This window comes from Atta cephalotes (genome assembly GCF_000143395.1).
Source record: "Atta cephalotes unplaced genomic scaffold scaffold00011, whole genome shotgun sequence".
Classification (NCBI taxonomy): domain Eukaryota; kingdom Metazoa; phylum Arthropoda; class Insecta; order Hymenoptera; family Formicidae; genus Atta; species Atta cephalotes.
Window position 1 is genome coordinate 4,720,425 of NW_012130075.1, and position 13,100 is coordinate 4,733,524.

At 30.0% G+C, this 13,100-nt stretch overlaps 1 protein-coding gene across 1 annotated transcript in view; it reads right to left on the reverse strand.

The window, feature by feature from the left end:
* Positions 1 to 119: 119 nt before the first annotated feature.
* LOC105617147 (protein-methionine sulfoxide oxidase Mical) overlaps positions 120 to 13,100 on the reverse strand; it is a 23,087-nt gene continuing 10,106 nt past the window's right edge. The window contains 10 exon segments of the mRNA XM_012198720.1: positions 120 to 216; positions 774 to 888; positions 1,132 to 1,305; positions 1,578 to 1,687; positions 1,821 to 1,968; positions 2,481 to 2,669; positions 2,728 to 5,577; positions 6,285 to 6,888; positions 12,450 to 12,574; positions 12,840 to 13,021. Of these exon segments, the coding sequence (XP_012054110.1) occupies positions 120 to 216; positions 774 to 888; positions 1,132 to 1,305; positions 1,578 to 1,687; positions 1,821 to 1,968; positions 2,481 to 2,669; positions 2,728 to 5,577; positions 6,285 to 6,888; positions 12,450 to 12,574; positions 12,840 to 13,021 (4,594 nt within the window).

A 13,100-nucleotide genomic window follows, 5' to 3' on the forward strand; every position in this document is an offset into this window, starting at 1 on the left:
ATATATATATATATATATATATATATATATATATATATATATATATAAAAATTTTTCTTCTGGTGTTATCATGCAATAAAAATTGTAGCGGAGAATATATGTACAGAAGCGTATCTTTTTTAGACTGAATATTTAGGACCACATTTCTTAATTGGCGTTAATCTCAGGCCTTTAGCCAACATTTGAGCTTCGAGATCACGATCTTCGTTTTGATATCTAAAAGAAAAATAAATATATTTGTATTAATTTTAGAAAAATAATAATTTGTTAAAACGGTATATTCACAAAAATTTATTTAGTCCAATCATTTTCCTTCAAAAACATTTACACTTAATCTAGCTTCTATTAAAGAGAAACTTTAGATTAAAAAAGTAATTTTAAACATTCTTAAACATTCATTATTAGCTTATTTCTTCTTTTTACATAATACGAATAAATCATAATATATAACTTTTTGCATCTTTATTTTTTCAAAAAACTCAAAAAAATACACACACAACATTATTAAAAAATCTGTATAAAGAGCTATTAACGATTTCTGACATAATAAAAAAAAATTTCGACGAAAAAAACGATTTCTGACATAAAAAAAAAAAAAACAATAATTAATTAATATTTCCACTATATGAATTGAAAAAAATATAAACAAATAAAATAGTTGATAATTTGAAAATGTAGGATAAATACTCAGATTTGTGAGAGAAAATAAAAATATGGACATAACATGCATTTGTAGAAGTGATATGTGCATCAAACATGATGATTTACACCACCTTTGTCGTTCTTCTTCTAATAGAGCGATTAAAGAATCCCTTTTTGCTACTATCTCTAACATTTCCGTTAAGATTTCTCCTTCCTTTTTAACATCATCACTGGTCTTTTTATCATCTGTGAAAATATATTACAATATATTATAATTAATAAAACTGTTGTATGCTACATATACATTGTAATCTAAAAATTTCTCGCTGATAATAATATGTTAGTAGTTTTATCATTTAAATATGTCATTTTTAACATTTTGTATGGTTTTTAATAGAATATTTAATGTTCGATAAATTCTAATAATTATCATAAAATAATAAATTAGTAATTTGAAGTAATTTGATTAGAAAATTTGGAAATATTTACCATCGTCAGCTAAACGTTCACGCAATTCTTGTTGCAATCGTTCATGACGATCTTCCAATTGAACTTCTTGCGCACGCACTAGAAGTTCCTTTTCATATCTACGCAATTCCGTACGTTCTTTCATTAAATCAAACCATTCCCTAAGCAAATCAGCTTCTTCACGATTGGAAGAATCTAAATTAAATTATTTAATATTTCAGATTATATTTTTTTCCTTACACATATATAAAATATTCATTTTAATAATTAATATGTATCAATTGTTTTTTTTAATTAAAAACAATTAAAGATCGATAAATAAATCAAATAGAATGAATTAGAAATTACAGTAATAGTAAATTAGATATATAAGCAGAATATTATATTCTAATTTTAAGGTATAATAACGAAGATTAAATATTAAAAACTTGAAAGGATCTATACATATGTAAATAATATTGTATTACCTCCTTCACCACGCAGCGCTTTTTCGACACTTACGCCTCGGCTTTCTAATTCCTTTTGTTTTACTTCGGTTTCTTCTAGTTTCCTTTGTATTTCTTGGGCCATTCGTAATCTTTAAAATGTATTTAATTTAGCAGAATTTTCAAATTAAAACTGCACTACAAGCATATATAAGTATGCTCAAATTTGTCTTAGCATGTTCTCTTTATTTAAATATAATACAATACAAGTATATTATGCCTTACCTTTTTAATTGTGCTTGTCTAGTTATTTTTTTAGCAGTCTTCAATTTACGAGAAACACTATTGCATGATTCTTCAGCTGTCGTAACTTTTTGCATGCATGACGCTGATAAAGCAGTTGTTTTAGTATCGTCATCTGATAAGCTGTCATCTAAAGCATAAAATTATATATAAATCATATCAATATATAAAATTGTATCATAATACAATATTATTTTGTATCTTTATATCATTAAGGGCCGATTGTTCCACCTTTTGATAAATTTTACCTGTAAGGTAAATCTGGTAATCACGCATGTGATCTTGCTACTTACTCAACAAGTAAAATTTACCAAAAAGTGGAATAACCGGTCTCAATGAGATAATTAACAAGAAAAATATAAGAGGAATTAGTCCAAATATATTACTTTCTGTTTTGTAATATAAGAATTATTTTAAAAAAATAGCGTGCAAAATATAATAACTCACAAAATTGTTAAAAATAACTCACAGAATTGTTATTTTATAATGATGAAATCAAATATAAATTTATTTACTTATTACTTATTTACTTATTATCACAAAAAGTACAATGTGCATGTAACATAGATGTATATTCTGTAATTTAAATAACGTTACAACATTCTCGTAAAATGAAGATAAGAATACTTGTATAAGTTATACCTGCTGATATTTGAGTGGTATACGTAGAATAATTAAGCGGTGGTGGCGGCACAGGTGGTGGCTTTTCAGTAAAGAAATTTCCTACGAGCATATCTTCGCATACACTTTTAGGTCTCATGTCGCATTTCGATGGAATAGTTTTATCACTCTGCGTTTTACGTACAAAAACAATATATTATAGTTTTCTTTCTCAGAACACTTCACATGTTAATAATAATATTAATGATAATAATAATAGTGATAATACTTACTTTTCCTTTTGATCCTCTTGAAGTCAATCGGAATACTGATAACTTGTCCTTCTGATTGGGCGATGGATTTATTTCCTTTTTGAAGAAGAAATCTGACACCGCCTGTATAATACTTTTTCTTCTCTCCGAGTCCTTCGGTTTTTTGTCCCGTTTGATTACCATGCTATTATTATCCGAAAGTGATAGACCCGCAGTATTTAGCATCTCGTCCATCGATTTCGCGCTAGTTGCTGGCAGTTTTTGAAAATTGATTTTTTTTGCGATGTTTTTCATATTATCGGTACTTTTGCTGATTTGTAATTTCAGCTCTGAATTATGTATTGCGCTAAAGTTACACGATTTAATTCTCTCAGTTTTCGGCATATCCTTTTTCATATCATCCATTGAGAGTTGTCTCCGCGTCACCTTCATTCTTAATTCCTTGATTCTGTCTTCAGGACTTAAACCCAAATCTTCATCGCTTTTCATTCTAGCTCGTTCTCGAGCATCCAGTCTGGCCTTTTCCGCAGTCCTCCTCGCTTCCTCGTTTTTCAATCTTGGTGGCGCAAGTGGCGTTTTAAAAGCATCCTCTAAACTAGTAGGAATCGACATTTCATCTGCCTTCTTTGGGATTTTTTCTTTGGTTTCTTCTTGATCGGTCTGTTCACAAGAATATAAAGACATCGAAAGATTCGACGATTTACTCGCTTCCCCGAAAATTGTGTGAGTAGGACTGTTTATTGGCGACATTATAGAAGTAGGCACAAACTTGTTACCAACGGAAGAAATATTAGATAATGACGGTTTTATCGGTGATAGTCCGGTGGTAAAAGATGAGGCTCTGGCAGCTCTTCGGGCCTTCTTTTCGGCTGACTTTTGTTTGTGAGCCTCAAGTTTATCCATTAGAAGATCTTGAATAAGATCCTTTTGCTTTGACCGTTCTCTTGTAATCTCTTCAAGTTTCCTTGAGGTCGCTGGTGAATTGATACCATTATTGTTACCATTTACACTTGTTCCTTGACACTTAGTCTCTTCAGTGATCATTTCTGTGGTGCGTGTCTGCGTTACTTTCGAGTTTTTTCGTCTTGATTTTCTTACGTCAATGGAATCCTTGGCGTTGCTAAACTCTGCGATTCGAGATTGCAATCTCTTTACGTATTCTAGATAATCTGGATTGTTAGAATCCGCCTTGGCTGATTCCTCGTGTTTCTCTATCATTTCTACAGGAACTATAGACACCTGAGGGTTAATCGGACTGGCAAGCACTGTAACAACTTCGCTAGTAGTCGTATCCTCCGCTGGTTCAACAAGTAATAGACTATCTTCCTCCATCGATTGAAGTAATTCTTTGTTAAAAGCTTCTGCTAATTGTTCCCGCTTTACGTTCTCCTTAAATTCATTTTCACTTTGTTCCTCAGTTCGAATTTCCAGCTTCATTGATGATTTACTCATAATAGGCTCGTTTAATTTGCCCATCACATCCTCCATAGTAATTGGATCAATCTCAATCACATTAGCGTCCTTGAAGCCTTCTTCTTTCTCTTCATCATATGAGTCATTTTCCAGGTCGAGTCTCGCTATCGGTGCATCAGCGACTGGTAGATTTCGCATGTTAGTTGAAACAGGAATGTTGGAAAGAGTCGTCTTGACATTTACGAATTCGATGTAGCCTCGATTTTTCAGCATCGCGACATTCGAGGCATCTTGGAGACTGTCATCCAGCAGTGACTCATTATCCGTGTCCATGTAATTAATATCTTCGCCATTGACTAATAGTTTTGACGTATTATTGTTCGGGTATTCCTGTTGATCGACTACCCGACTATCAATCTTGGAATAGTCGAGTTCCGTATTCTCTTCTTTAACAATTCTAGCAAGTGTAGAGGATAGTTTTGTATTATTCCTTCGTACAGTGATAAAACCAGGATCGATATCGAGTTCTACATCACGAAGGTCTTCAGAAACCAAAGCTTCCCCGTCGCGAGCCCATTCGGAAAATTCTGTTTCAGTAAATGCTGCGGTGGTAATGTCGTTTTCCTCAGAATCGTCTTGTTTATTAGACATTGCCGAAGTTTCGGAAGTAGAACTACTGCAATTACTCCTCTTGCTGTCATCCCGCAAATCTAATTGTTCCATATTATTATTTACCATTTCAATAGTATGTGTATTGTTAATTGAATCATGTAATCGACAATCCTGCAGAAAGGAGACTTCGATAGAATCTGGTTCGAAAGTCTGGCCATCGTCGGGATTATAATGTTTGTATCGATCAATTTCTTCATCCAATAAAAGATCGCCATCGGTACTGTGAATCTGCAATCTAGGCGGCGAAAGATTTACAGCAATAAGTTGTTCATTCTCCATTGCTTCGTTAGAATTGGAGGAAGATAATGAATCACTATCTATCTCAGAATCGCCCGAACTGGCATCTTTGTTTTCATTCTTCTTACTCCAATCCACTTGCGGCACGATAATAGATGTTTCGTGAAGGGGACTACGCGATCTAAAACTATTACTTTCTTCCATATTGTTTGATAGAATTTTCTCAACATTTTGCGAGCTTTTTATATCTTCTATGGCGTTTTTCGTCAAATTATTAGTTTGCTGAAGAAATATTTGTTCGTTGATTAACTCCTTGTCTTTCATCGATGATTCACTGCAGATATTGGGTGCTGTTTTCGATTTCAAGATACTGGATTCTTTCACTAAATCAGGTAATTGCTGCGTCTTGGATGTTTCTATCAAGGTTGTCGGTTTCGCGATATTATTCGAATTTCGGCAGTGCTCAGATGATAATTGTCGAGAAAATAAAATTGTAGGTGATAATGGAGAAAGCGGTGCATTGTTGATTCGCAGTTTACTAGTACCTTAAAAAAATACAATCATACACATAAAAAATGTTTTTCAAGAATATAACATTTTATAAATTTTTTTTCTTTTTTAATAATTAATATATCATAAATATATGTTATATAGTATTCAGATATTTTAAACTGTGCGAGGATAAAACAACTCGGGGATGATATTAGTCGTGACTCATACAGGGCATTATAAGGCTATAGGACTTTGTAATATTATCTTAAATTTACTGTTCACAAATTATTATTATTATTATTATTATTATTATTATTATTATTATTATGTTAAAAACTCACAAGTAACACTTCAATATAGAACATGTGTGTTTATTAAGTTTGCATACTAAAAAAAATATCAAAAAAATTATTTTTAATAAATAAATTGAATTTCTAATAAAATAATAATAATAATAATAATAATAATAAAAATTTGTAAACAGTGTATATGAGGCAATATGTTTCAAAGTCCTATAGCCCTATAGTATCCTGTATGAGTTGCGATTAATATCATCCTTAAGTTCGTGAGCGTTTTATATCTCCGCGGTCTAAATGCTATGAAACAAAAGAAGCGGGGATGATGATGGGCAATATCAGTCGAAATGTGTAACTCGGCTGCAGGCCTGTGTTTTGGAAATTTTTAGAAATGTTATAAAATAATATAGAAATTAATATATTGAAATACTATTAAAAACATAAAAGCGTAAAAATAAAGATACCTTGAAGAAATGCCTGCATGGTAGGACTAGGCTCCGGCGCTGGATTTAACAACTTTTGATGCTGGGAGATTGCATCGGTAAAATTTCTCAACTTTGTGTCCACATTAGATGTCGAACCTGATTTTATGACGGAACCACTCAATGCTGATCCTCCCAATAAATAACGTTTTTTCAATTCTAAAGAGAGCCTCGAAGCGATTCCGCCAGTGGAATGAGTGCGATTCAAAAGATAATCTCCTTTTCGTGGATTTAACAACGGTATGCAGTTATTTGTGTCAACAGAAGCTGACACATTACAATTTACTTCTTTATTCGACTCCATCTTAATATGGTCTTCAAAAAATCGCTCCCTAGTGTCTTGTTGTTTCTTATCCTGTATCAAGTTGCCATTGATCGAAGAGATCACCTTACTCTTTACCTGTACCTTCTTCGGTTCAACATAAGCGCCTCTTGTTTTCCGCACATAAGAATCGTTGATGGTAATTTCGGGAATTTCATGCTGTGTCGGAGTCGCTTCATCGTGCTCGAATTCAGAGTCGGTCGAAATCTCAGTTGCGGAATTTTCCACACTTTCGTCAGTTGATGCATCTTCCGAAGATACAACCTACAGATCAAAGTGTGCTAAATGAATGAAAATTATAACAAATATATAATTAGAATAATAAGCAAGAGTTTAGTAAATTAGTAAGTATTGAGTAAAGAAAGAAAACACAGATGCTAATTCTGATTATGAGTGGATATATTCTGACATGTGTTATTTCTGTAAATAGTGTTTATATATATGTATAAACCAATATTTTATCGCATATTTTATAAGTAAAACAAAAACGTGAGACATTTAATAAAGTACTGGCTGGTGATAATTTCTAAATGAATTAGTCAATATTGATGAGCAAACTCCTACTTTTTTAAAATAAGCAAACACAAACGATTAAGGATTTAAGTCAATGTTAATAATAAATTAGTTCAATAACACACCATTCATATACAACAAGATGAATTACCTTTTTTTTCTATGCTCCTTATATAATTGGTCGATTAAAAATTAGCCCCATTGAAAATTAAAAAATCAATCACCATCAGCCAAGAATTTTGCTTGTACTTTTTTTTACTTTATTAATACATCTCACAATTTTCCCTAATTTAAAATTACACAACTACAATCTACATATCTATTAAAGATGTCTAAGAGAGAAATTATCAATTATATAATGTATCAATTTAGAAATCTCTGTACCTAAATTGTAAAATCGCAAAAAAAAATGATTAATAAATAAAACAAGAGCCATGAATCAAGCTGGACTTAATGTGTGTCTTCCAACAAGCGACATAAATGATACAATGGATTATTATCATCCTTGTTGTTGCCAATGTTAAACAAAGATGACATGATCATTATGTCGCATCATGTCGCTTGTTGGAAGGCACATTGTTATATATTAAATCTCATATACTACATATAAAAACAAACATTTCAACCTCTAGCGGGTTATTCTCAACGTTTAAAATTCACTTAAAACTACTAAAAATGTTGATATGAAGAATAAAATAATAAGAATAAAATAATCATTCTTAATTCCTGTTTTACATATTTCGATATAAACAATAAAATAATATAATATATAAACAATAAAATAATATAATAATTCCTAATTCTTGTCTTATGCGTTTTACATCGGTCGCAGTTCTTCTTTTTTGATGGACGGCCAGTCATTCAATTAATGGTCAACAATAAATAAAATAATGTGTAGATGTTTAACAGTGTGAATCAAGTCTTATGTGAGCAGGATAGAAATACCTGAATTGGGCATTCATTGTTATGTAAAATGTATTTTATAACAATTGTGTAATTTAATATTTTTGGCAGTTTTGCTGATGAGAACTCAAAGAATTCGCTTAAGTATTATGTACTTGTAATGTATGAAAACATTAACAATAATATGTCATATTAGACAAGAATTAGGGATATTATATTATTTTATTGTTTATATCGAAATTACGTGTAAAACACGTAAAAGGAATTAGGGATGATTATATTATTTTATTATTTATATTAAAATTATTTTTAGTAGTTTTAACGTTTTTGACAAATTTTTAAACATTGAGAATGACCCGATAGAGGTTAAAATGTTTGTTTTTGTAGTATAAGATTTAATAACATCCAGCTTGGCCCTTTCTTGTTTATTTATTAATTTGTTCGAATTAAGGAATCTTATTATATTAATTGAAGTATTGTTAAAGTACGGATAATATATAAGTATATAGAAGTAAAATATATATATATATATATATATATATAATAAATACTATCAATATTTAATAAATTTGCAGTAAATATGCAGAATAATAAAATATAATAACATCGGATCACTTAAATAGATTTGACCAGTCTAAAACAGTTTTTCAACAAAAATTCAATTGTATGCTATATTTTTCGCAATTCTTCGCACTTCTTAGAATCATTAATATTAAATGTTTTAATAAAACTCAAAAGAAATCTCAAGTTTTATACAAAGCTTTGATTTGGCAAGAATAAGAGTATTTAATCGTATTCTTGAAACTTAATTTGCGAGAAATTATTTGTTTTTAATTATTTATAATTTGAAAATTATTTATGTAGCATAGAAATTTTCATAAACTTTCATAAATTTTCATAAATTTTCATAAATTTTTAATATTCAAAAATACTAAACAGTTGTATTAGTTAGATAATTATAATAAAATACGTATATAAGTGAAAGCATTTTTTATATAAAGCATTATATTACAAAATAATTTAATAATAATAGCACAAATATTGTTATATTAACATTATGAAATTACGCATTTATCTTTCTTTGAGTGATTATTTCTAGGAATAAATTTGATAGATTCCTCAGGTATATTTGACAAATGCGAATTTGTATGATAAACTTCTTGAGCCAACATTGCACTTCTGCTTTGACTTTGTAATTTTGATGTATCGGTAATATTATGATTTTCTGCTATTATAATATTTTTATCTTTTATAATTTCATTATTGAAATTCGAAAGATTTGTAATGTCCCGACTTTGTAATTTTGCGACATTTCGTCTTATTGACCTTTGAACATCTATTGAATTAGTATCAGGATTTTGAATATCTTGACAGTGAATTTTCGAGACATCATTAACATCTCGATTTATTACTTCTGAAATATCCTTAATGTCTCGGCTCTTAATTTTTGAAAGTTTTTCCACATCTTGATTTTGAATACTAAAAACATTATTGCTATTCTGACCATGTAATCTTGAAATATTCTCGATAGTTTGACTTTGTAATTTTGGTGTATCTTCAATAATTTGATTTCGACATAAAAGTTTCAAGCTTTTTTTTGCCAATTTTTTTCTTACTGAAATTGCAGGCGGAAAGAGTTCAGTGTTAGAAATTTTCAAATTATGATTCTCTATTAAAGTCTTTTGCAAAGGACTAATTATATCATAAGACACATTTTTTCGTTCGGGCCTTTTAGGAACTTCTTTAACCTGATTTTCTGCTAAATTATTATTTATAATTGTATCTTTAATATTCACAGATGTACTTACTATTCTCTCGACGATTACTGTCTTTACTGCGAACTCATCTTTAGATGTCATGTTTTTTAATTCAGGTAATGATTTAGAATAACTGTTAATATTTTTAGGAAAAACCCGCGGTATACCTTCATTTAAATTAGTATCGCTTTTATGCAATCTATTGTATTTGATAACTTTATTCGTATTATTATTTAATCGTGAAAGAGCAGTTAATTTTCCATTGAGAAGTGTATTATTTTCGAATAACACATTTTTCTTTGATTTATCTTTATCCATGTTATTACTTGAAATATGTATTTTGTTAGTTTGTTTTTCATCGCTATTACTATTTATTGTTAGTATGGTTCCATCTAAATTCATCGTGTTCGCTCTTTTTTCTTCATTTTCTGTATTATTTAAAATATTGGTTTGTACATCTGTTTTAATTATATTGTTCTCTTTGATTATATCGCCTATCATGTTGCTGTTTAAATTTATATTATCTTTCTTTTCTTGATTTCTTTCATTTATGTCACTATTCAGAACATAGTCTGGATTAATCCTTTCTTGTTCTTTTCTATCATCTGTAATATTAAAAACGTTATTTTTTATATCTGTTTGTAACGTCAATATGTTAGAAATCATAGCAGTAGGAAATTTGAAATTGTTAGTATTTATATTCATATCTGTATCTGCATCTATATCTGAAATATTTTTGTTCTCTAATGTAGAAATATTATTCGATGTTAGTGGATCAATATGATCATTGTCAATATTTAATTGAGAATTTAATTCAATAAGACCATTTCTTATTAAATCTAAATTATCGTATGCGGTTTCCTTTTCATCACTACGCACTGTTTCAAATTCTGACAAATAAAACTGAGAACTCATCTCATCACCTTCCAAATTTGCAATTTTACTTTGCTCCAAATTTGCAATTTTACTTTGCTCCAAATTTGCAATTTTACTTTGCTCTTCGATTTGATTAAATTGTTTATCAATCACATCAATGTCATTCTCGTCCAAGTTGCTTATTTCTTCGATATCAATTTCTAACTTTCGTCTTTCATTTTGTTTAATAGCAATTATGTTGGAAGTTTTAGATTTGTTACTATTTGAAGAATTGGTCTTATTAAAGTATTTGAGCATTTCCTCTGCATTTACTCTATTGGATAATTTAGGCTTAATATGTAACTTTACCATTTTCAGATTAGATGTATCTTCAGCTCCCTCACTTTGTGTAGGAACTTGACTTTTCGAAACAATTTTTTTATTCTCCGTAAAATATTTACTCATCTTCAACTGGGCATATTCAGTTGACAGTGGTCGAAGTTCATTTCCTATAGCTTTATTCTTTGCTTTTCTTTGCTTTAAATCACGTTTCAGCTTATCAAATGCGTTACTAAAACTTGGAACACTACGCGCTTCTAGGGGAACCAGTAATCTCGAAGTTTCTAAAGATATTTCGTCAACAAGCTGTATCTCTTGTGTCGGAGATGGCGATGTCACTATTACTATTGGGTGTATCGACTCTTGTAATACGCTCGCAGGAGATATTGAAGTTGTTGAATGTATGCCAACATTCTTATCAATAATATTGCTTATACGAATATTATTACTATCATCAATAAACTCAACATTCCTATCTTTGTTAATAAAATAGCTGTCCTTGCTTTGATTAGTAACACTATTTTCACACTTAAATATTTCTATTTCTTCAGACAAATTAGATTTCGAGTATTCTAAATCGTCCAAGTGATCGCTAATAATTGAATTGTCACTATATAACATTTCTACCGATTGATAAATCTCTGACGATGAAGAAGATAAAGAATTTTTGTTTTCATTCAAAGAAGTGACCACATCTGGCAATTCATTAGCATTAAGGATAGTTTCGTTATCGGAAACCCTAGAATCCTTGCTTGTTTCAATGCAAGGTATATCTGCAACTGTAATTTTTGCAACTGTTTCTAAACCAATTGCCAAACTATTTAACGCGGAATCTTCTTTCAAATTATTTGTAGTTAAATTTAATGAATTCTTAACTAGATTATTTCTATTCCAATCATTAATATTTGCATTGAAATTAATAGAATTTGATGTAAGACTTCTTATGTTAACATCGAGGATATTACTTTGTGCACAATCGTCGTAAACTTTATCACCTAATTCGTCTAATTCTAATCGAATACTTTCATCCACAAAACTTTCGTATTCAGAATTACAATCTTCTTTGTTTAAGTGACCAAGAGCAATACTTGTTAAAAATATCAAGGACTCACTTTGATCCGAAATCGGATCAACATTATCATTAGTATTATTTAGCATTGGAAGAGACATGGAATCATTTGCGCAAATTATATTTTCAGAAATTTGCGAAATAACATTGAGAGATGCACCATTTTTATGAGTGGAAATCATACTGTCTTGATCGTGTATACTTTTAACTAATTCATTAGAAATTAATGCTGTCTCATTGGAGAATTTTCCGAAAGTATTTCTCTCGGATGATAGATCATTATCATTTGTATTCATGTTGGAAATTGTGGGCGATGTTACTTTGGATTCGAAAGAAATGAATGACTCTTGAACTATAGCGGGATCTATAGAGCCTTGAGATTGTTTCACCTCTGTTTCCGAACCGGTATCGGTATCACAATTGCGCGGTGGCACCTTCAACCATACTTCCTGCTTCCGGAGCTCTCGCGCACGTACGTCTTCCTCGTCTTCGGTCGCAGTGCCGCTTTCATCGTCTAATAAAGAAATCAAAATATGTTACAATATAAATATAAGTTGAAGAATTTGTAATATAAGCTGGAGAATTTGTTAAAATTATCACACATTCTGTTCTTTTTTCCCTTCTGTTCTCTTCGTTTTTATAATTAAAATCGATATAGAGAATATTTTCATAACGAAAATCGTGCTATGTAAAATGAACAAAAAATATTGATGTTGTATAATTTTAATAAGTTTTGTGCATGAGTACACATATTTTTATATATGTATGATAAATGTTACCTTCACTAGTATATTCATCACTAGAATCTTCATATTCGTTGCTTCCAGTATCAGATTGCCCGATTGTAGCATGTGGATGCGAATAGCGCAATGTCCAATTTTTAGCTAATTCAAGAGTTCCTTCAGTCGTTAGTGGTTGATCTATAGCTTCCTCAAATACTTCATTATCTTCATCAGAATCACTACAAAAAATTGATAATTAACAATTACTATTACAATTATTATAATAAAAAATTTAAATATATATATATATATATATAT